The 25,938-nt window shown below is 40.8% G+C and overlaps 1 protein-coding gene across 12 annotated transcripts in view; it reads right to left on the reverse strand.

The window, feature by feature from the left end:
- Positions 1–25,938, reverse strand: part of STK39 (serine/threonine kinase 39) — a 128,813-nt gene that overhangs the window by 65,192 nt on the left and 37,683 nt on the right. For 4 of the 12 annotated variants that reach the window (XM_072040928.1, XM_072040926.1, XM_072040929.1 and 1 more), the window contains exons 1-6: positions 23,542–23,973; positions 8,513–8,528; positions 8,332–8,388; positions 7,947–8,059; positions 2,658–2,766; positions 1,468–1,609 (exon numbers count right to left, since the gene is read on the reverse strand). In XM_072040928.1, the coding sequence (XP_071897029.1) occupies positions 1,468–1,609; positions 2,658–2,766; positions 7,947–8,059; positions 8,332–8,388; positions 8,513–8,528; positions 23,542–23,958 (854 nt within the window). In that variant the 5' untranslated portion in view covers positions 23,959–23,973. Of the gene's footprint in view, positions 1–1,467; positions 1,610–2,657; positions 2,767–7,007; positions 7,129–7,946; positions 8,060–8,331; positions 8,529–13,637; positions 13,742–23,541; positions 24,270–25,288; positions 25,450–25,938 lie in introns of those variants that run through there. The other 8 variants (XM_038182287.2, XM_038182285.2, XM_038182286.2 and 5 more) reach the window with 6 other exon arrangements.

The raw sequence follows: 25,938 nt of genomic DNA on the forward strand, positions 1-25,938 counted from the left end.
TAGATAAATCTTTCATACAGAAAATGCCATAAACATTAACAATTTCAGCAAACCTTTCCAGGATTTACTGAAAGAAATTAACACTTTGTTGTTGAAAACTAACATAACCTGCTTCCTTATACATAAAGGAGAGTACACTAGAACAACAAAATCCCTTCATTTTTGAAACATTTCCAACAGGAAAATACTGTTTAATACAGTGTTCCCCAAACCGCAGCTTTCACCTGCAACATACATAGAGAAAAGGAACGCACATTGTATTCTTTTGAACAGGACTTCTGTGTATTACTGTTTATAAATTAGGTATTATAAGAAGGAGAAATCTTATGTGTAATAAGGAGCTTTATCCTTAAGCTCCTTTAAAAAGATACAAGGGGAATTCCCAAATCTGACCTGAAAGGGTCCTGTTATCCCTAAAAGCTAATGAATGTTCCATCTGCAGCCGTATCAGTGTAATAGAAGACTACAAATTAAGTTTTGTGTCAGATCTTTGGAATTCCAGACCAGAAGTCAAGTTAACTGTTCTTTATTTCTCCATTTATCTCAATTTCCTCTCTGCAAAACGAGGAAACAGTTCTTGATTTACATCAAAGGCAGTTCATTTCTAAGATGAGACGTTAGTAGTACACAGAAAGAGCCATTACTGTGTTATATCCCTGCCACCACCATTATCAGTTCTGTCTACACTGAATTTTTTGTGATAACACTCTATCATAAAGACCAATGCTAGAAACAGAGCCCCTTCTTGGCACCTTTCTTAAAAGGCAAATTCACCTCAGTAAAATTAATTAGGGAGGTCAAAGTACAGCACTTCCAATTTCCAAACAGTGGAAGCAACCTCCTGATCACTACAACAGGTATGTATAGACCACACTGGGGGGTCTACACAATTTATACCAAGGTAGCCAGCATAGAGAACATACAGAACATAATAATCACAGATACGTATACATCAAGATGCAGATCCATAATATCAGACTTGGCTTTATGTATAGTCATATAGAGACATCTGTAGAATTGTATTAGACACTACTAATTATCAGGAAGAAATACATTCCACATTTATGCAGCAGTGCCCAAGTGCCTAAGATAATGTGTTTACTGTGCAATACAAACACAAACACATGTATAAGCCACAGACCACACTGCAAACTAAAGTCAGATTAAATATAAGGAGTACCAGCAGTTACAGAAGTATAGACCACAGTTTTGGCAGACTTAGTGCAGCACAGGCCTATCTTGGCTATAAAAGGGACAGACAGAATAAAGACTAAACAAGTACAAAGTGACAAACCACAGTGAAGATTACAGCATCTGCCTGAGCAATCTGATTTAAAAATTACTGATCACATTTACCGTATGTGAAATAGGCAATACAATTTGCTTAACAAAGCAACTGCAGCTGACCAGTATCAACACCCTACACATGCAACTTAGAAAATGCTTTCACTGTATACATGCTCCTACCTGTGAATTTGTCCATTCCTGTGTAGATAGTCTAAACCTTCCAAAACTTCTTTAAGAATTGTTGCTATTATGGGTTCTTCAAGGACACCATTTTTGTGCTCACCTCTATTGACAATATACTTTATTATATCAAGCATTGAACCTATATTATAGATCCAGGGAAGAAAGAAAAAAAGAAAAAATATATACAGCGTTATCATATTGTAGTCTTGAAAGTTATTTCATCATTCTTCCCTTGTTACTGCAATTTATATCTTCAGCTAATGAGCTCTCAGAATAAAGCAAACTATTACCTCATTCAAATGAGAAACAAAGGAATGGATTTTATCAAGCATACCGTAACAATGATCCATTAGGAAGACCCACTTGGTAAACTAAAAATTCAAGACTAATCCAGATTTAGACAACAAGCACACCAAACATGTTTTTATTACCCACCTTAAATTATAGCTGCAAGACTAGGAGATATTCTTTGCACACAAATGATGACTATATTCCTAGTGACTTGCGGTTTGACACTGAACTTCAGTTACTACTAATCTCAAGGAATTTAATTTAAGTATCTTCTTCCTGTCCAAGTATTTTTCAACACTTCACAGTACATCAGGGCCTCACTTGTCTAAGCCAAAAGCCTATTCAATTTAATCCTTTTCTTCTTCCAGAACCACATACCATTTCTGTACCATTAACTATCACCAGAATAACTGTAAAGGGTGTTCAGTTAGCTTAAGCAACAAAAAGGATGTGATATTTATAAGACCTGTCCTAGGGAAGAATATTCCTTGGATAAGAAATGAGAAATACCAAATAAAAAATCTTTACAAAAATAGAAGGGATTTGTAACTCAAAAAAAGGCCACATTGACAGGTATCACTTAATTCTCATCATTAATTTCCCCTACACAGCCTTAGCAAACTTTAACATAGTGATTTAGAATAAAAAATAACAGCAATTAGATTAACATAATTTATTTCAGTAATTCCTAGTATGTATTATCGATATAGATATGTAGACTTTTTAAGCTTGTACATTGCTGTTATAACATTTAGCATGTCTAGGTCCTCAAGATTCATCCTATAACGTCTCTCTTGCCTTCTCCTTACTTGGTTTAGGTCAATTAACTCACAAACCACACATTAGAAAATTCATGCAATTTCCTTGCAGCTAAACAAGTAAAACCAGTAACTTACCCCCACTTAACAGCTTCATAACCAGCCAAAGCTCATCCTTCACCACAAAAGATGTGTAATAGGTCACCACATTGGGGTGATTGCATTGACTCATTGCTTGAATTTCTTTCTGTAAGAAATACAAAGTCCAACATAACATGGCCAGCTATCAGTTCTGCTTGTGTAAAGTGCAAGTTTAATTCCAAAGTGAAATACTGTAACAAAACTGAAATATGCAAAGAATATGCCTCAAGGCATGAAAACGTTTCAATTTTACCTATAGATCTACATTCAAGACAATACATTATTGCAAAGAACATGAAGGATGCTTGGCCAGGAGATACAGGCATAACTGCATCAGTTTTCTTCTGATATCAGCTGAGAAATTATGTTTAAAGTCCCAGAATGAGCAGTGAAGAATAAGCCCACTCCAAGAGCTGAAGGTGCGGGAATAGACTGGACAGCAGAACACAAGGAGAGATTAAAACCTATTGCCTTTCCTGTTCAAAAGGGATATGAAAATACAATGGGAGCAGGAGGGAAAGAAGGAAGGAAGTGGTAGGACAAAATACACATCTACACTGGCTCTATTTACTGTGAGATGGACAGATGGACCACAGTCATGTAAGCAAACAGCAGTAGAATAGGAAAAAGCAATGTTACTGACTGAAAGCCTGAGGAAACAACTGAGCAAAGGAGCACACAATCACCAACAGATGCATGATGATGCAGCATTACCAAGTAACACAATCTACAATACAGCTGTACACATAAAGAATGACAACCTTGTCTCTTCTTTTCAAGTAGAGAGCCCTTCTCTAGTTAATCTGTCACTTAACCGTTCTGTTACACCTTTCTGGCTGTTCTTGTTGTTCTGCCAAACCCCAATGCCTTTAAACCTCCTTTGTATTTGAGTGTTTGGCATCACAGCAGCTTAAGCTCCAACAGCCCTACCTCCTTCTTCCTTTCTGCGTCTGGCCACACAGCCCTGAACCATCCCTGACACCAGATGTGCTCCTGGAGGGAGAGCCATTCCAGGAGCCAATCCATCCCCGAAAAGCCACTGCTTTCTGGTGGACCCATGCTACACCGATTCACCAGTACTCACTCAAGGCAGGCACTATGGCAGTCCCAATTAGGTGGATTACAGCTACCACAGAGGCAGTTTTCAACTTTCAGCCTCATTTCAGCGACAATTTTATAGACTTTGGGGGGAGGAAGGGAAGGCAGTGTTCAAGATCACAATCTCTTTACAATAAAATGTTAATTATGCTATTAAAAACTGATTTAATCTCATGCCTGTTGGCAATTAAGTCAGGCTGTAGTCTGCCATACATTTCAGCTAGTAATGTTGTCAAGTCCTCCTCCCCAGATAACTTCTCAGCCCTGAACCACAGAAAGATGAACGTCTGCATAACCACGCAATGAGCCTAACTGAGCAAATTACAACACCGTGTTTTGGGTGAATTTTTGTTTGTTTTCTGGGATTCAATAGGCAGCAAACAAAAGAGAAGAAATCTATGTGGGGCACATTTTCCTTTCCCAGTAGATCTTAAAGCAAAGCCAAATCATTGTCTCTGCCTCAGGTTCTTAATTCAACTATGCATACCAAATTCTTACCTTAACTCTCCCATTCCGTGACTATTTCATACCTTCTACTGGCTTATTGCTTTCCTATGCTGGTAATATAATGATTGCTCATGAAGTCTGCTTGCCACTACTGGACGAAAACACATCTTAACTGTTTTATTAGTGCATGAAAACTGCAGAAGTATAAATAATCATCTGTAATAAGCTTCCCAATTTAACCCAAAAATGCTTCAAATGTTTTGGCTGTCTGCAACAACTGGTGGCAAAAACTGAGCTATCACAGTAACCATGGCCAAAGGTATCTTGTGTCTCAGCTTTGGTGATTTCTTCCAAACAAGTCTTTACAGAACAAAGTAGAAATCACACCATGAGAAATAAGGGAATAACTTTTAATAGGGAAAATGTTAATTTCAGATGTTTAATTCTGAATAGCCCTTATCCCATGCAGTAAGCCTCTATAAACTTCACTTATTTGGCTGAGGCCCATGACACACAGGTAAGAAACAATTAAAATATACAGTCTAAGGAAGAATTTGTAGCATAGCATCCAGGTGAATGCTCAGAAGCTGTCTTCATATTCACATCACTGTAGACATTTGGCAGCACCAAAGCCATAGTGGCATTTAAAATTTCAAGTCTTGCCCTCATCCCCCTGCTTCTCCCTCCCCTGTGGTGTGTGTGAACTGCATCAGCAAACATGTCCAGGTTAAAAGCTAACTTATTTTCAGCCAGGTTATTTCTGATCCAGTTTCACTGATCAGCTGCACAAAAATATGTCAGCCTAAGGGCAGGTGGGTGACGCAGCAATAAACAACTGCAAGACAACTACTTTCAGTGCTAAGCTGCAGCATTCACAGGACCTGGGTTCAGCTCCAAGTAAGCCGGCAGGTGACCGTTCTGTGGGTGTTTCCTGAGGGACACAGGCACATGGGACACAACCACTTTGAGGAACTGGACATACTGTGTGAGGGGCTCCTCCACACAGCCTACCTCAAAGGACTATCAGACCAGAACTTCAAACATTCTAGAAAAATGTACTCAAATTTCTTGGTGAACGAGACAGTTACCTGGAAACGGCTCTGTCAGGGCCTTTTGGTAGAAGGCTTCATTTCACTTTTATTGAACAGCTTTGCAAGTTCCATATTGATCTGACAGTACTCCACTGTAGCAGCTAAGCCTTGTAATGGATTCAGAAGCTACCCTTCATGATATGCACAGCTTAGCTACTATCTAAAAGCCAGTACACAACACACAGCAGGCTTACTGCTATAATGAACATACAAGCAGTACAAAACAGCATTTTCATGCTATCCAGACTCTCATCTTTCCTAGAGTGCTGAGAGTAAGCCATTCTACAGAGGGCTTTTTTTGTTGTTTTATTTTTATTGTTTGGCAGGGTTTTTTTGTGTTTGTTTGTTTTTTAGGGGGGTGCTTGTTTGTGTTTTTTTTTTTAAGACGAGCTAAAGGGATGGGAGAATATATTCTGTCAGAACAATACTAAGGACAGGAACTTCTTCCTTGGCTTCTGAGGTTAAGTTACGTTTAGCACACAATAGTGAGAGCACAGGACTCTGCAGGAAACCAAGTATTGAATTTCAGGAGTTGGGCAGTTTGTGTGTAACGTTAGTATTATTTAAACCCCTCCCCCACTGCTTTTCTATTTTAATTGACACTGGCCCAAATCTTAAGTCTGTTTATGTAGACATCAATTTGCTGCAATTTCTACTTCGCTGAAGGCCACATAGCTGAGAATGTGAGGGAGGCCTTTGCACACCATCCATAGAAACTTATCAGCAGGATTTTTCCAAAACAGCATGTTCAGAGGGCAGTTTTAAAGTATCCCCACACTAACAGAAACTGATCAGAGCAAGTGATTGAAAATTGAGCAGACTCAAAAATGTTAACAACAAAACAGAACATTTTAAATATTTAATCAAGGGAAACAAAAATGTTAGCACAGGTGTAACAAGAGTTGTGAAGGCAAATGGTTTCCTTCTCCAGAATAGCATCTTTCTTTTAAAAGCAAATTTTAAGTCTTTATTACAACAGAGTCAGAATAAGTATACTTTCACTGAAAAAATAATTTTGAATGTTTAGGCATGCACATGTGTGTAGAAATATATAGAAGTATAAAAGAAGTCATATGGCCTTTTTTCCCTAACCTTCTAATCAGGAATTGAGAAAGACTGAATTTATGTTAAGCTCAAAACAGGTTAACAAATAAAAGAAAAAAATCTTAGCACAGAAAAGCAGAAACTAACTTATATTAAAAAAAAATAATAATAAAGATGGTATGGACAGTTGTCTGTACCAAAGGAAAGCAGTATGGGACAAGAAGTTCAAAAGCTATTGCCTCATGTATCAGACAGTGGAGGCATCTCAACAGTAAGGACAATCAAGTACTTGCCAAGGTAACTATATACAATCTGGTAAGTAACTGTAGTCATCTGTCTGCACAATCTGGGCATCTCTTGCAGAGTTTTGGCCATTTTGTAGTTTGTGGGTTTTTTGATCTGTTGTGACTTTAATTTTTAATTCCCATAATTAGTTCAAATTCTGATGAATAAGATGAATGTTTGACCATTTTAAATATATTAATTAGTATTTTTAGTTTTAGAGAAGTGTTCTCACTACCCCAATCTTCTTTAAGAACACAACAACATCCCATACAAACTGTTGCACAAACTGAAGGCAAATGCCATCGATCACCAGGGGAAGAGCATTTTGGGTCCTCCACTGCAAAGAAGCCATTTTATCTGAAGAAAACTGGATGGACCATACCCTCTGTATCAAATTCAAGATATCTTTTGCACTGGCAATTCCCTGCTGAGGAGATCATTTCCTTCAGAGGCAGGAATTTCTGCATTAGAAAAAGCCCACAGTCTCTAGGCAGTAGTATAACCTGTGGAACAGAAGAAAGTGTTCTCACTTTTAGAATGGTTCTGTCCTTCAGTTCTTGTTATGCTGCCTATACATAAATAAGCAATTATCTTGTAAGCACCTGACCAGGAGCAATAGAAAGCAACAGTGCCTGTTTGCTTTATGAACAAGTTTTGTGACTTTGGATTACCATAACCAGTGCGGAGGAAGAACTCTTTCAGTCCCTTTTACAAAGGGCATCTTATAGGTACCTCCCTCCTCTGATCAGTGACCCAAACAAATAGCATTCCTCAAATGGTTTGTTATGGCCTGTCGGATAAATGTGTGTTATTAGCTGTAACAAGAGTTTCCTTGTGTAGCTGGTAGTGTAGCCATTTTTAGTTTTCCCCACAGAAGACAGCATAAAATACTCCATCAACTACATTTTTCCACTTTTGGTGCTTTAGACATTAAGAAACCCTTCTAAACTTTACCTGCACATTTTTGATCATTGTTTAACCAAAGGAAAAAAATATCTTTCTCCAGTGTTAAGGAACAAGAGATAACCAGACAGTAATCTCTTGGAAATCACATCTCCAGAATGCAAGGGGAAAGGTTCTTCCCACAGTTCCCAACAGTTGGTTTATCCCAAATGATTCAAATTTGTACTTGTTTTTGTGGCGTTAGAAAACATACATAAGTACAATTTATTTTAGAGAAAGGGCACACCTCTTTCAGGTTATTTTCTGGTCCTTTTCTATTATCCTCTACAAAATTTTGCCCTCACTCCAACCAAGCAAAAACTGAAATGAAAACAGAGGAGCATCTCCCTGTAGATATTTCTCCCTTTGATTTACTTACAAGTAACTCATCCATACTGGTTTGGCATTTTTCTAAGTTGATCCTCTTTATTGCTACACGTTCTTGCCTGGGTTTGCATAGCGCAGCCTGTACAACTGCTGTAGCACCGCTACCTGAAAAAGGACAGAAAAGGAACACAGACTTAATATAACAGAAGTATAAAACCATGTCCAGTGCAAGAACATAGCATTTAAAATGAACTTAATTTCTTGGTCAACCCTTTTTCAGTGCTTTCCCCACATGCACATCTTTCTATAAGGAAGTCAGTTTACACATCTCTCAAATGCAAAGAAGTCTCTACCCCAAAGCTTCTGTCCCATACTCCACAAACAATTCCCAAGATAAAAACTTAAAATGATGTGCTCTCTTATCAAGTCACACCCACCTCTTAAATGCATTTCATATAGTTTGGGAGCCATCACACCTTTCCCTTTGGACACATCTGTGTCAATCAAGAACATAACTCACAGAGTTAACATGATTTAGTGATAAGGGCAGAGGGGGCGGGGAAGAGTGCTTTATCCAATGTTATTTCTTTCTGTTGTTTCAGGTCAGTCCCTGCTTACCAGGCTTTTGTTCCCACTGTGCAATGAAAAGAAAAACACCATTAAAGTTGAATATGCCAAACTTTCTACAGGTTCATATGTGTTCCTGCTCATTCATCATGATTAGGGTAACATCCTACAAAAAGCATGCTGATTCTTGTAAAGAGCACAGGAGGCACAAGTATCACACCAACAGTAAGAAACTACGTGTTGCTGAATGGTCTGGCAGGGAAAGTCAGTCCCAGTTGATGTTTAAATCACATACGGTCAAACAATACACAGATAACAATGCTTGATGGAACTGAACAAAACATTAGGGAGAACATTTTCCTTTTTCAAAGCATGCTTTATTTGTGAACAGCAGGAGTAAGAGGGGTTGTTGCTTCCTTTGTCAAGCACCCACTGGCTTTGCCTCAATCAGATGATTGCAACTAATATTACAAGAGCTGTACGCTGGTTGCGCCTCTTGCTGCCACATCAAATACAACAGTATGGGCTTCTTCAAAGTAGTTACATCATGCTCATTTGAGCAGAAATCCAAAATTCCCCAATGAGTACTTTCTACCTGCAATTCCAACGATTTTAATATACATAATGGATTTCTGGTAACTCACTGAATTGAGCAACATGTTATAGTTGCCTGCTCATACATTATGTTCTATTTATCCTCAATAATTGGCATGTCCTAGATGAATACAAACTGTGAACAAAAAGCCTTTTGTTGTCAAGCTCTACAAACGTGGATTGAGTTACAAGTTGACTTAAGAACAATTGAGAGCTTTTCTCTCTGCACATCTGAAAACAGCACCGACAATACCTCATGACTGAGAATTATTGTCCAAGTTTTAATTGCTATTTGCTTAGATATTTTCAGTTCATTCACGTGTTTGGTGTTTTGGTTCCTTCCTCCCACCCTCCCCCTCAATCAAATCACAAAGCTTAATAACTCAGTGTATGAGTTATTAAAAAATGCTGAGCTCATCTTAAGAAAAAGAAGCCTCCACAGGACTAACTAGTCATTCTTTTGCAGGATGCGGTCACAGGCAAATATTGACATGTCCTGCTCTGTCTGCTTACAGAACAAAGTCTTTTAAAAACTCAATAAGCAATAAAAGAATTAAGAGATTTAAAAAATAAATAAAACATCCCAAGGACAAAACCAGCAAGTCAGCACAACGCAACTCTGAGATTCGTCCTACACCATTCCATTGAAGTTATTGCTCAGTAGACATCAAGACAAAACCCCTCGCTATTTTGGCTATACAACTGTAGGTTGAGGCAGGGGAGAAGACAACATGTTTTTTACCTACTAAAGATACAAGAACTAAGATTAAGACTTTTCTTGAAGCATCTTTTCTCCCTATGTCAAATAGCATTTGCTACTTGTGGAAAGCAATCAGATCATCACTTCCAAAATGGGTTCGTACACCATGACCACATAAAAGATAAACAGAAAAGCACAGAAAAATTATTCAGTCAAGCCATGACGAAATCCTGACTGCTTCCTCAAGTTGAAGTGCAATGCCAGTAAGAAACACTTTAAAACATCATGGAAAAATAAATTACTAAAAAGAATCCTGTCCCATCACTGACTCCACAACTACTACAGCACTTGTGAAAGTTCTGTGAGACCCCAAACCAAAGAGTATGTCCTTACTGCTATTTAAAAGTTCGTGATTACAAAATTATTCCTGAGCTATCCTTATGCAGAAGTTGAAGATCTGTTCCTCTCTTGGCTACTGAAAATGGATGAGACGTAAGATTTTAGGACACGAACTAGATTGAAATTTAGTTATATAAAAAGCCTGTCACAATGCATTTCCTGGTGTTTTCTCCCCAGACACAGAGGAGGCCTTTCAGTGCGATATTCTCCACCCTATGAAGAATATGATGCACTGACAATGCAAAAAGCTTTCTATGTTTAGAACAAAGTCAAACTATCTCTGTATCTCTTCTTTCTTTTTGCCTTCTGAATACCATATGCAATACAATATTTTGCTAGTCAAGGCACTCTGTGCACGCTGCCTTCTAAGTGGTACCTACACACAAAGCCTGTCTGAAAAAACAGTTTTGAGTACTGAAGTACAAGCCAGGCACTTAGTGGCTATATGCCTCCTTCTTAAGAGATTTTCCCCTCTCCTCTTCTGGTAAACAACCAGGGATAAAGATGAGGGAAGTCTGAAGATTTCCCATCTGGTCTGAAGATTCCTTTTTGTGTAAAGGAAGATGCCCTACTCTGGGGTCTACTAAACAAGCAGAAATTTGAAGTTCCTGAGGAACAGCTGCTATAAAATGGATATCCAGATAAGTAATTCAGTTGAGAGAGAATAGACGACATGAGTTATGCTCCATCATACAGTGAAACAACAACCACCACCACAGACAGCCATGACTTCTTCAGGTATACTGAACCTTACCAGTCTTCCAAAACCTACTCCTTATAGCTGTGACCATGCTAACTGCATAACTGAAGCACAGACTGGTTTAAACATCCCATCACTTCTCTCTTTAGAAAACAGATCTAGTATAATCTAAGTGCAGGCAGGATAAACCACAAAGCCTGTACATCCAGCTGTCTCCTGCAGAAGAACAAAAGGATCACCAGTTGACAGACAGGAAAAAAATAAAATAAAAAAATAGTTGTGTAAAAGTGATAGATTTTTTTCCCACTACTTGAAATGTCATCCTCCTGCAACACTAGGAAGGAAAGTCAAGAACTCTTTTGGCCAATTTCAAAAGTTCACAATGAAATAATGCGACTGCAGTCCACATGAAGATGCCTATTTCTTCCTGTTGTGAAATAGGAGTAGGTCAGAGTAATCTTGAACTCATTTCTTACTGTCATCCTTCTTTGTAGTACAAGTGTGCACTTAAAACAACCTGTTCCTTCGTGCTCCGAACTATGCACTCTGTACAACCCTGCCTTCAGAGCAGCACAGCCATTAGAAATACTCTGACTTACTTTGGTTCATGCAACAGAAACTTCTTCAAGAGCTATTATGTACGATTACATTTCACTTCTGAAAGGACATAACCTAAGAACAGAAATAAAGTTCTCTGAAATTCCAACAAACAAATCTGTCAGGGATTTAAGCTTATCTGATTAAGTTCCTTAAAGTTGTTCTAAATCTGACATTTTCTCTCTGCTTTTGAAGTAACTCAACCCTCGCAGAACCTGTTTCCAGCTGGCAAAGAGAAGGATCTTTGAACAACTACTGACAAATACCATTTTAGCTTTACCTACACTCCCCTAGCCAAGCCTCAAAAAGGAAGAGCAAAGACAAGATGGCCACACCATACTGCGTGCACTTTGCACGCACAGATACACATCATTCACACAGGCATGCAACAAATCTCTTCATTTATCTCGTTATATAGAAAGGTCTGAGACTTTCCACTCACTAACCATTGTGCAGTAACTGTGTTCAAAACAGGCCTACAACTATTCCTTTTTCTTTTCCTCAGAAAAATAAAGACAGCATCCTCATTACCCTTGTAACAATTTACCAAGTCTTACTTTTTAGTAGCTCCTTTTTACTCCGATACAAACATCTTTTAAAGATTCTCACATTTGTAAGTCCCTTCAGATACTCTACCCAACTACACTTCCCTCCACTCCATAGTTCTTCTGTTTCGTCTCAGTACAGAAAAGAAAAACATCAAGAGGATAATGTTATTAGTTGTTGGTGATGGTAAATTTTCTTGACGACTACATATGAAGAACAAGGACATGAACGTATTATGCCAAGTCCAGAGGAGGACCATGAGGATGCTCAGAGGGCTGGAGCACCTCTCCTGTGAAGACAGGCTGACAGTGTTAGGGTTGTTCAGACTGGCGAACAGAAGGCTCCGGGGAGACCTTACAGAGGCCTTACAGTATCCAAAGGGAGCTACAGGAAAGCTGGGGAGGGAATCCTCGTCCGCGAGTGTGGTGATTGAACAAGGGGGAATGGCTTTAAACTAAATGAGGGTAGGTAGGTATAGATGAGATACCAGAAGTAAATTCTTTACTCAGAGGGAGGCAAGGTACCAGAACAGGTCGCCCAGAGAAGCTACAGATGTCCCATCCCTGGAAGTGTTCAAGGCCAGGTTGGATGGGGCTTGGCACAACGTGGTCTGGTGGAAGTGACAGAGGATGGAATTAGAAGGTCCCTTCCAATCCAAAACATTGGAAATCAAAATTACCTCACAATTTCTCTCTCCATCTTCACACAACAGTTCTTAAGAACAAAAGCATTTCAAGATAAGCAAGCAAATACTGCTTGCTTACAATTCCTGTCTACTTTGTTCTTAATTTAGGCTGCAATCAAACCCTTCCTCTTATAATTCACATGCATACCAGTTTGTTTATCCTTGTCTGTTAGGACACTGACAGAATTCGCTTAAAATACACTAAGTGTCCTAGGAAATCTGGGCCCATACATACAACTGCTAATTCTGCCAGGTCATCACTTCACAATTAATTTGCTTAACTCCTCACTGAGTTACATAAAATGAATTTGTTCTGCAATTAGGCATTTAAGAACATTACCATTATGGCAATAGAGGCATTAGGCAATCCAGTTGTTCTACGTACTTTTTGTGGTAGAGTAGTTTATGCAAGTGTGAGGCCTAGCAATGCTTACCCCATTCTATGTGTTGAAAGCACATAGCATAAATAATCCAGAAAAAAAAAAAAAAAACTCTCCAAAGATGATAAAGGTCTATAAATACTTCTGATCCCACTGCAGTCTTAGGTAAATACCCTGAACATCCGTATCAATTACTATACATTAGGGAAAAGCTAAAAGAGAATTTCTATTTAAGCCCTGATCCAACCTGTGCTAAAGACAAGACACAGCAAGCTTGAGCATGAACCAAACATCATTCTCCATGCAGACAAATAAGGGGATTCACAGTAAGCAATAAAACAACACATAAAACCAGAGACAAGAGGGAATTATTTTTCCCCTGCTTTTTGAACTCGTGTTTTTACACATACACACACACCCCACACACATACACACACACACACAATAAAATAGTGAAAGGACCGGTTAGATGAAGTATTTTGTTAGATAAACTCCAGGAAATATTTTGAGGTTTGCTATGCAACACTGTGTTACAACTCCCTATCAAATCTGCAGAACAAACCTGCAGAACTAACCTCCTCCTGTTGTACACCCAACTGGGGCCTTCCTGGGATAAGGCGAGATGTGGACACGCTGTGCTCATCTTGAATGACTCCGACAGATTCCTAGCCATTTGGCACTTTCCCAACAAAAGACATGAAAAAGTTGAAGTGAAAAATGCGATTTGGTTTAAGAATGTTTCAAACACCAAAATGGATTTTGACTGTCATTATCCATTCATCTTCACAATATATGTCTTTTTTTTCAGGCAATTACGTAATTTATTTTTTCCCCTTTTATAGTTGTACCACCAACTTGCTATCAAATTCACAAAGCCAAAAGACATACAAAAGAACATCTGTGTAAAGCAATTTTTTTGCTGCTGTAATATGCTGAGATAAAGTCAGATTACATCAATGACCTAACAGGTCTCACTTTTCTTTTTCAACTTTGTCATCCATATACAAATGCTATTTTGTATAGCATTACACAAAAGCATTTAAATACGTGTTAAAGGTCTTCAGGTTTATTGCAACATTTGACAGAACTCAGAAATTTTGCCTGTGTTTTGAGACAGTAATATTTTTTCTCTTATCGGGTTACTTCAAAAGTATGTCTTTCACATCGTTGCTTCCAATACATGTTTTAAACATTCTACCACGGACTTCAAACTACCTGTTATTAAGAAGAGAAGTTTCCAGGGATTCTGTGAAGGGATTTCTACACTAAGTCTGAGAGATCCCCCTGTCACTAATTAGCCTTCCAGAAAGGACTACCAGCATAGGCATTCTGTTTTTCCTTCACTGATCTGAAGCAGCATAAAACACTTCGCATGGATACAAGCACCACAAAAGGTAGCTTTTTTCTAAATCCATTTGAAAAAGCTGCTAGAATAAACTTCCTTATCATCCAGTCAGCTGCACAACAAAAGAACACTGGGTAATAAATCTCAACTTAAACCAAAGAAGATTATCTAGACAAGACAGAGAAATCTGACATTTTCTTCTTTTGAGATTTTGTATCCAAATTTGTTGTTAAAGGTCTAGTTTTATCTTAGGTTGAAGAGTCAGCACAAATTTCATAGGAAAAATCTTAACAGCAATATTAAGGAATACCCATGTCAGCTGCTTCCTAGATATGTGACAGCCTTGAAAGAATGAAGCCCTAAGCATATTTTTCTGCTGTTTCATACAAAGATACCACCAAAAACTTTTAAACCATGGACCCAGAGTATCATTGAAGGCTAAAGGAGTCCTCTAGAGATCACCTAGTCCGACCTCCTTGCTCAAACAGGGTCATCTGCAGCAAGTTGCCCAGACAGATTTTAAGCATCTCTGTAGATCAAGACACCACCACTCCTCTGATCAATCTGTTCCACTGTTCGATCACCATCATGGTAAAGAAAAGTTTTCTTATGTTCACATTGAATTTTATGTTTCTTAATTTGTGCTCATTGCCTCTCACCCTGTCAACTGACACTACTGGTGGCTGGCTTTCATCAGACATTGTCCCAGCCCTAAGCCTCAAATCAAAGATGCCCTGAGGCCCCTAATGATCTCCAGGGCCAGGGACATGCTTAAGTTTTGCAGGCTCATGCCTGAAGTACAAAGCTGAAGAAAATCTTTACTGCAAGACTCCCAGAACAGGTTTAGTTTTTCCAAGCTGAGGCATGACCGGCAGGGTTCCATTTTCTACTTCTTCTAATCTCCTTCTTACACGTGCGTTCAAACCTTATTCAGCCCTCAGTTCTCAGAATAGCTCAAAGCAAAGCCCAAGAATAACACTCTGAATAATATCTGGAAGAAACGACAATTTTGAGCTATAGCTATCTATACAACAATAATCTAGAAGAAAATAATGTAAATTACCTATTAAAAAAATGTTAATCTAACCATTAATTTGAATCATGTTCCTCAACAGCACTGGCATGTTATCATAGCAGATATAAATGCACTGCTTCAGAAGTAGTTTTTTACTTGAAAACTTCAGAGATACAAGGATATTTACTCCAATACTCTTCTAGCATAGAGTCTGATATTCCTAAACTACATCTACCTTAAAACACAACACAAAAACAAAACCTATCTAATCATATTTCATACTAGAAACTTTAAATACTTTTATGTTACATGGCAAGATAAGTTTCTGTAGAGCTTAGTGATGTGGTTTTGGGGAGGACTTTTTAGTGTTAGGTCAGAGGTTGGATCACTAAGTGATCTTGAAGGTCTCTTCCAACCTAGATGATTCTGTGATGATAAATTTCAAGATCTGATTTTTAGTTGAAATATTTTCAGAAGAGAAACATGGACTGTGATTATCCCATCCTTCCTGTTCTTCCATCATCAGTACAGAAACCACTATTCTGTATACATACAAATGCAAACACATTTGGAAGGCAAAACTCACCCTGGAAATGGCTCTGCATAGCTACACCAGATAGGAAGTTCTTGTACTCATTGTACAGACCAGAGACCCCTTATCAGGTTATCTTCTTAAGTCCACTTCACCTTACACAAGCAGGATAAATAGAAGATTTGCTATGCTGAACCATATTTCATCCCCAGGGGAAAAAAAAAAAAAAAGTGTTAAAGGAATTAGTGTTCTTGCACAGAGTAGCACTACAAACAAACACTGCTGTTGATTTAGTTAGTTGCCACATTTTATTGTTTCTCATTTAGTTTGAAAGCAAGCACTTAGGACAATTCTATTTTCTAGGTCTTCTGGATGTCACCACATTCTGCATCATTCTCTTCTGAGAATGGAGAACAGCAACCTACCAACACAAAGACAGTTCTGCTACCGCAGTCATGAAGATCTGCAATTAACACTACAGTGCTGAGCTATAAAGCATCTTTAGCTAGCTCACTGCAACAGAATACGTTCTGCTAGAATGAGCCTGTCATGGACGCACAGTACAAGCAAAAACTTACCTGATTCCATTCCTCATGAAATAATAGAGAAGTTGGAGCAATACAAATGCTATCATAGTATTGAATTTTCATCAGGTGATTCTAATCTAATTCCAATAGAGTTCCAGCTCAGACTGGAAGCACGAGGCTAACAGAAATAAGTAAGTTTAGGTTCAGTCCACATAATAAAATGTCTTCAAATCAAAGAAGTGAGAAGGGAAAATAAAATTTATAGATCAGTTTTGATCCTTCTCAGTCTGAATATGATCCTTCTCAGAAGACAAAAAGGTATAGCCCAAGCTCATGATCTCATCCATATTACTTTTACAGGATAGAAAGCACGATCAGCAGGTAAATACACAACATTTTTCCAGTATAGTCAATTAACTATTTTTGTACCACTACCATAAAACAGGTATACTTGGCACACAGTTTGCTTACAGCTATAATCATTTGTTTCTATTACGAAAAACCTCAGACATCCGATATTGATCTTGACCTCCAAGATCAAGAGTCTTAGTTTTATGCTACATCTATCTGAAAGCATGACTAGGAACACTTAAAACCTTCCAGTTTTCCACCTGCTTTATTCCCCCATTTCTCTTCAAGTGCATTAGCATAACTCAGCTTAAAAGCTATGCAACATAATCATTACAGCAGCCTTATATGACATCCTTGAGTTTCACCTACATTTTACTTCTGATCAGAATACCTCTGAGGCACGTAGATATTCACAGGAATAATTAGACTAATAAAACAATTCAGAAATCATTAATCATAAAGATAAAGGAATAATGGAGACAGCTAATTTATCACAGTGAGGTTTCACCAAGCCATGGAGTGAAGTCACATGCTTAGTCAAATACCTGGGGACAAAGGACCGGAAACATTAACTCCATCGATGCCGCAAACTGAACACACCAGCAACCAAATGAACAATGGTGACAGTTACAGCTTTCTGCTGAGCCTCACTTTGCAGAAAGTAGCAGAACTGCCACACTCAGCACCCTTGAAAAATTGCACCAGAAATCTCTTCAGATAGGCTCTTGAAAACCCACCACCTTTATCAGCACTGCCAGTGTCTTCACAGAGTCACAGAAGCTCCCCAAACAAGTCACCAGTCAACCTGAAGTGTAGAACATTGTATGATACATGAAAGAAGGAAAAAGTTTTAAAGTGTGTTCTTACAATGCTGCTCACAGCAGCTGTTCCACACTGAAGATGCAAAGCCTGGCTGCATGGCTTAAGAAGAATCAAGTTTCCACACTTCCCAGCGGAACTGCTCCTCTTGCAGCACTCAAGCCAATTCTGGGCTTTTGGGGTCTGAAGTTCCAGACCTTCTCTTTCAGAAGAATCTGGGGTGGGGGAAGAGGGTAGAAAGCAGAGGGGCGCGAGATCCAAGTGAAAAGGAGGCAGACGGATTCCAAGAGCTGGAAACACAGCATACGCTCATGTAAGTTATAATTATGTAGTACCAGTCAACTGCCTGACATGCTGAGTGTGATGATTATGTGTTCCTTTACCCTTCTGTTTAACAAATTATAAACAAGACTTGCTAGTTACTTGCAATAGCAACAAAATCAAAGCAAGTTAGCCAAAAATGAAGAAAACATGTACTCTCCATACCATTCAGATTACAATGTAACTAATCTTCTTCCTGACAAGTTTGAATCCCAATTGCATAAGCTACAATTTTAAAAGTTACTACAATAGCAAGGTTTGATCAATGAATCACTTAAAGACTGATGTCTTAAAGACAACAGAAACTACAGTTTTGTCACCAATCTCAGTATTTCTAGTACAGAAAGTTCATTTTCTTTGGGAAAAAAAAAAAAAAAAAAGGTCAAGACAGAGCTCCCTTCCCCAACACTGCTATTATCATGTGTGGACATGTCAAATAATAACTAAGTGCTCTGCACAGCCTTGTCTGCAGCATGGCACTGAGGATGTTCTAAGAGGTATTTTTAATTGTACCATGGCAGTCTTTACATTGACAACTGAATTAAAAGCCACCCCCTTTACATTACTCAATGAGGATTTAACTTTTGTTTAGTTTCTTCAAATGGTTATTAGCTGACAGGCAATCTCAATCAATTATATCCCAAAATGTAGAATTTTAACCTGCAAAACAAACTCTCCCTGTCAAGCTACAGATGTATGAAGCTATGTTCACTTCAACTCACATGATGAATGTTATGAATGCTGCATTCGATGTGCGCATACACAATATACTCATGCTGCCTTTATAACTTAAGAGTTATTGTTAACAACTGTAATTTGCTTTGGATCAGAATTAAGGTAAATATGCACGTTTGTTTTGACAAAGTTTTAAGATAAAGATGTCAGGTAGCATTAAGCATTACTTATCAAATTACGCAGTTTTGTATACAGGAATTACAGGGGGTTTCAAAAACCCCTGCAAAAGCAAATATCCAAGGTGACTGATTCAAAAGCCCTTCAATTGTTCACCCCACCCCAAACATTCTCAAAAAAAAAAAAAAAAAAAAAGATTAGTTAAGCAGAGGGATAAGAAATTTTTGAGTGTGAATGAGGCACAAGCATCTAAATAATAAAATACAGTACTGTATTACTGTATTTTACCTATTTAACTACAGAGAAACTTTTCAAAACAGCATATACTATGCTTACAAACTTGAACATCAGTTCCTAAGCATCATAATCAGACCCTCTCTACAGAGCCAAACTAAGATCCCTGATAACAACAAAAACAGGGGAGTATTCTCTGTCAGACAAAGAGCCTTTAGCAACACACATGCAGCAAGGGAAAAAATAAGTATTCAATTCCACAGAAACACCAAAGACCTCTTGGCTGTTAATGTGAGAGTGGCTCATAGACCGCTTACAATAAGGGCTACAAAATGAGCAGAACAGCCGTGAGCTATAAGCTGTTTTAGTCAAACTCCCAACACATTTGACTTAACACTGAACATCACAAGGTAGCAAATGACAACATATTTTAGAGTTCAAAGTTAGAAAGGCTAACTAGGAATACTAGACAGAAGCCTCAGTTCAATTAAAGTAGCTTTTTAATGAGCTGCAACCAATGTAAAGATAATCCATCATTTGGAACTAACTCTTTATTTTTCCTATTAATTCTGCCTGTTTTCTAGATTCTTAATTCTCCAGATCAGTTGCAACTGGAGAAGTGAAATTATTGCTTTGTAAGAGGAGCAAGCAGCCATCCTAATGGCTCTTTGCCCCTAACAGAATCTTCCCCCAAACTATCAGTGCAGTTTTACAAACACCAAGTTACAGCCAGTAAGAGAACATCAACTCCAATGCAGTTTTTCAAGAGCAAAGTCTCTTGTTCATATCAATTAAAAAAAAAAAAAACAAAAAATATTTAGTGCTGCTTTGTCTCATCCATGTGATGTAGGACTCATAACAATATGAAGAATACAAATATAATTAAGACTACTCAATTTTCATGCTTTTATATTGATTATCATTTAAACATTTGTTTTGTGCAGATTTCCATTGCTTCTCAGGAGGAAAAAACCTTGCTTGTGTGACAGCAATTGAGACAAATCTATTTCAGCTGTCTTATCCAGACTACTCGGAAATAAACTCAAACTGAAAAGAAATCTCAGAGTATTGGTTTTATTACCTCTGTTATTTTGTTTGTTTATTCTTTTAACCTAAGTCATATCCAGCTACAAAATAAATAAACAAAATCCACAGCACATTTTATCTTGATATATTAAAGTCACACAAAGATTTCCCAAATCTTCACAAAATTAAGTCTGGCTGTCCCTTAATAGCAATTACCATTCTTATCTCTAACTCCTACGGGAAGGCTGTTTTGGACCCTCACCATCCAAACAGTCAGGAATCCCCTTTTAATGCCTAAATGCGTAGGTTTCTACAGCCTATATCCATCTGAATTAATGCAACAATTTCCTTATCTCTTAACTCTATCCTACACATTTACAGACAGCAATCAGAATTTCTTCTTGCCCTGGTAAAGATTTGGATACAGGCATTAATAGGAAGAGCCTCTTCTTTCCATGAGATCAGCCATGCAGCAAATCAAACAGGGAACCTGATCTGACCGAAAACTAACCCAGCAGAACTAGTTTTCTGACAGATCAATGAGATCTTCTCAACAGCTGCCTGTTGCAGCAGATTAAATGTATCATGCAACTGCATACCAAGAGTTTACAAAGAACTTGCTAACAACCTTAAAAATAAAACACACGTGAAATAACATCTCCTAAGAAGCACAACTTACAGCTTGCATTCTCACAGGCACTTGAACCTCCTAACAATTGCAAAGAAAGCAACAGACAGAGAAGGGAAGGCAGAAGAGCCATATCATTTGACATCCATACCATGTGGTCTTGCTTTTCAAAATTGCATTTGGCCAGGCACAGATGAGCAGTAAGAAGCATTCACACTCTCATAAAGAGGGCAAAATTTCTCCAACCCGCTAAATCCACAGGATAGAGACAACATATATGACAAGTGATGATTTTAACTTTTTATCCTATGATCATCACAAACTTTTAAATGCCCCCTAGAACAGCCCATTGAAGTCATTTTGCACCGTGTATATTAATTGCCATATGATATAAAGTTTACTCTTTTGTGAAGTGCTGTGATAAAGCATCTTGGGGTACCTCACCCTGCGTACCTTTTCTCCTGCAAAGCCCACAGAGACGCTCCAATACATTATTTTTCACATTTAAGTGGCAAAGGGCTGTTGTAACTGAAGCCAGCCCTGAGGACTCAACCCAGTCCCTCTGGAAGAGCTGGGCAGTGCCTTCCATAGATGAAGGGCTCTGCTTTGGTGGTGCATGGTATTGCTCGCGTTCACAAGGCATTTGACCTTAGCACGGCTGCCACAGAGGGACAGGAACGGCTGCTGAGCTGAGGTCAGGCTGGATCCTTCTCCCCTCCCTCAGATATAAAGTTGCTTCAGGAACCCCTCACCAAACTCATTCAAGTAACAATTCTGGAGATGTTGGATGAATGTTATGTCCACATTTGGTCAACTGCATGGAATTCACTATTTTACTGTTTTTAAGAGCATTGCAACCAAATTTAATGGTCTCCAGTATGTTGAAGCAAATATATATGCATATATTAGACTAATCATATATCACGATACAAAATAAACCTCAATGCATTTAAGAAAAAAGTCACATATGTAGCCTAAACTTAGTAAAAGTTCAACTCAAGCCAGCTAAGTTCACTATGTCTAAGAACCCAATTCAACACAACCTGGCCTCAATTTCCTCACTAGGCATTCACTTTATCGTAGAAATATTGATATCTAATAGCACCAATAGGTAACAAGCAATAAAGTTTCCTTCAGATAGGTATTTGTGACTCCAACGAGCATCTACCCTTATAATGGACAAATTCTTAAAAATTATTATTTAGAAATTATTTACACTACAAAAAAATGCAGGCTTTATAAGTGGAAAGGAGAAAGACATTCAGGAACTCTCACCCAGCCCTTCTGCAAAACTGCAAGAGAAAATAACCACTATTAAAATAACTCATATGACTCACGTCACACCCTAAGCAACCCTAGACAAGGCTTAATCCAACACTTTCTGACGCTTTTTTCTTAAAAACACTTAGAAGAAAGACTTGCTCCTCAGCAAAGATAGAGCTTATACCAGTAGAATTGCTTCTGCTTGGCTAATTTAGACCCATCCCCATGCTGAGCAAGATGAAAGCCTCTGGGAAACAAACCTGTGCCTACATGGGGCCTTCACCAAGAGCTGCTTCAGGCGCGTTACCTCCCTGGACCTGTTGGTACCCAACACCTGAACCCTCGGCCCTCCTTAGTCCCTTCTCACAGCCTAGGAAGTGCAGACAAGCACAACAGGACCACCTGGGCTAGCAGCAAGTCACCCCACTTCAAGGAAGAAGTTCTCAGCTGTTTGGATTGTGCTCATGGAGAACAGCGTAATGGCAGAACTGGGTACCCACAGCTCGCAGCCCCCATTGCCAACATGCATTCTGGTTGTCCTCAGCCTGATGGTGGTTAGTGATGGCTGTGCGATATCAAAGATCACCACCAGCATCACCAGGCAAAGCTCCTGGATTTTTTCATCAAAATGGCCTCACGCACACGCCACAACCCCAGTCCGATCTGGCTTTTACCACCTGCAGCATCTGCTCCAAGTTCAAAGCGTCACGCACAAACACAAGCAAGTTTTCCCAAAGTAGTTTATTAGCAACAAGCAACGTGTAGATCAGGAGAGACACCTGCCCACCCCACGCACTGCTAGCCACTGCCACCTCGTCACACTGCAGAACTCCGCATGCATGGGGTGAAGATGGAGCACGTGTGACTCGCACTGACCGGACAGACAGACGGACAAAGCCCACCGCAGGAAGCCCCCTGCGGAGGGGGGCTGGCAGCAAACCGGGACAAAAGCCGGGGTGCGCCGGGGGAGCCGGGCTGCAACCCCCGGAGCACACGGCCGGGACCGGGGGCACGGGGAGGTGGATGGGGGGCGACAGCGACCGCTTGGGGGGAAGAGGACGGGGCTCAAGAGCAACCCAGAAAGACGGCAAGAAAAGCGAAAAGGAAGTCAGGGCGATGCAGCAGCAGGTCTCCGGGCGAGCTCTACCTCCCCCATCCAAGCACCGGAAAAATGCCGACTAATCGGAGCGGATGCGCGCACAGCTGCGCGCACGGCCGGCCGCGCATCCGCAGAGTTGCCGGGGTCCCGGCGGAGAGCGGGGCTCGGCGCGGGGCTGACGCCGCCTCGCAGGGCACCGGGGCAAAACCCCCCGCGCCGGGCCGAGTCGGGCCGGGCCTCACCGGGCGGGGCGCGGCGGTTTCTAGAAGGAGCCGCCGCCCCCCGGGGCCGCCGCCGGCGGGCGGATAAAGTTTGCGGCAGCCGCCGGCGGCGCCGCCGCAGTGCCGGGCGCATCCGCCGCAGGCAGCGAGCCCCAGCCCGCCGGGGGCCGCCCGCCCCCCCTCTCCCCGCGGCATCCCCCCGCCGCCCGCCCGGCCCCGCTCCGCTCCGCTCCCCGCCGCACTGACCGATGACCTCCTGCAGCTCGTAGGCGTCCCTGCAGATGGGCCAGCCGACGGCCGGGGCGGCGGGCGCCGCCTGGGGCTGCTGGACGTGGACCGGCGACTCGCCCGGCTCCGCCATGATGCTGCGGGAGCGCCCAGGCAGCCGGCGACCTTCTTCAAACTTCCCTTCCAGCAGCACCTTTCGGCCGCGCTCCCTCCCGGCCGCCCGGCGGAGGGAGGGAGGGAGGAGGCAGGGCACCGAGGGGGAGGAGGCAGAGGCGGGCGCCGCCGCCGGCCCCGGCCGCTCGCCCCGCGCCGCTGAGGGGAGCGGCTGTGGGGCCGCCGGCGGAGCGCGGCCCGCGCCCCCCTCGCGCGGCCCCGGCGCCCCCTCAGGCGGCCCCGGCGGCGCCTCCCGCCCCCTCCGGCCCCGGCCCCGGCCATCTTCCTCCGCGCCCAGCGCCCGGCTCCGCGGGCGCACCCCCGGGGGAAGCCGAGCCCCGCGGCGGGGATGCCGGCGAGCACCTGTTAGGCCAGCAGCAGCGGCGGCCGGGCACACAAGCCTTACTGCCGGCAGCGCTGCTGCCGCACGGTTGTGTTGGAGGTTCAGGGCACCGAGAGCCGCTGGGGTTTGGCGGCTCCCAGGGCTCCGCACAGCAGCGAGGCGGCCCCTGGGGACAGGTAGCGGGGCCTCCCTGCAGCCAGCCCCTGCCCAGCGATTCCGGCAGATGTGCCAACAGAGGTCACAGTTAACCTTTTCCACTGCTTGCCCTCACGCAAGATCAGATTTTAAGAATCCCTCATGATTCTCTGCTATTAATATTACCATGGAATTTTGTTTTTTAAAACTTTTCCACCCTCTTAGCAGTAGCGCCACTGTTGTATAATGCCAGCAGGATTTCACTTACTATGAAATAATTTAGGAAAAAGAGAGCTATTTGTACAGCCTGCAGTCTCACGCCTACTTCGAATGCTTTGCATTAAAAGATTTATGGAAATCTGAATGGTAAGAAAAGATTTTCATCATAGATTAAAAATTTCACTTCCTACTACAGGAGGAATTTAAGGTCATTGGAGCTAATAATGGAAATGTGAGCAGGAACCTTCTCAGAGCAAGCATTGGTTAATATCAAAATCCAATCTCAAAGCTGTCAGGAAGCATGATGAAGTGTGCTATAAAGCCATAACAAAGGGATACACGTAGCTTGTTAAATACTTAATTCAGTCGTAGGTCAATTCAGGATGAGCCTCTTATACTAAACTTTATGTAGCTTATTTGGTAAATACTTTTAGTAACTAGAAGCAAAAAGAAAAGATCTATTTTACTGTGTTACTGAGAAAGCAGAATAAAAAAAAGATTTTCAATCACTGCTTAACATTTCAACAGGTGTATAAGCAGCTTGCAAATGGGGACTCATTTGTGCAGTGAACTCCTATTTTCTTACAGACAAGAGCTAAGCTCAGTACGGCAACCCACAGTAATAGAAAAATCATTATTGCATGCTTTTGTGCTGAAATAATGATTTCCCTCAAACTAGTTTTTAAAAGCAATTAAGATATCTTCATATACACACATTAGAAATTATCTGCCACAAAACTAAAGGTCAACATGACTTGGAAGAGGAAGTATTAAATTGTCATTCAGTATTAAGCTCAATGCCAAAACTAGACAAACTTGTTGTTAGTAGAGAAGACCTTTCTGCCAGCAATAGCATGGAAAAAAAATAAGACAGCATAGGGCAAATCAATCAGCACAGAGAAATGGGTTACTCACTAATGATGGAAAACAGCCAGCTTCTCCATCTGTACTCAGCTGTTGCGGGTGGTGGCAGGGGGATGTTTTCAGTTCCTGAGCCATGAATTCCTGTGATGCTCCCGCCCTTTCACTAGCTAAACTGCTGGTTTATATCTGACACCATCATAGCATTGTAAGTCCTAGGACAAAAATCACAACTTAGGTAATTTCTAGGGAGTACCTGCACTCCCCAATTTCTTGAAATTAGCAGCTTTTATAGGAAGAATTTTTCAGGATAGCAACTCAACAAACAGAGGGACCTGTGGGAAATGCTCCGTGCAACCTGGATAATACTCAAAGTTCCAGAGCAGAGTACTATAACGCAAAAGAAAGCAACAGCAAGACCTTGAAGCGGTTGGTTTGTGCTAGTAGGCCAGCTGCCTTTTGGAAGCAGGTCCCCTGCTGGAGATGTACGGGAATAGTCCTGCTGCTTAAAGGAATTCGGGAAACACTGTTTGATCATGCTTTTCAAACATTGAGTGAATAGCTATCCGAGATTCTGGATATTTCATATTCTGGATATCCGAGATTGTGGACTTTGTGAGCTAGGACTCACAAAGTCAGTGTTCTGGACGTCAAAGGCAGCTCAGAACAGTCCTATCCCATCTGAACATGGCATGGTCTTTCCA

The sequence above is a fragment of the Anas platyrhynchos genome, chromosome 7, assembly GCF_047663525.1.
Source record: "Anas platyrhynchos isolate ZD024472 breed Pekin duck chromosome 7, IASCAAS_PekinDuck_T2T, whole genome shotgun sequence".
Taxonomy (NCBI): domain Eukaryota; kingdom Metazoa; phylum Chordata; class Aves; order Anseriformes; family Anatidae; genus Anas; species Anas platyrhynchos.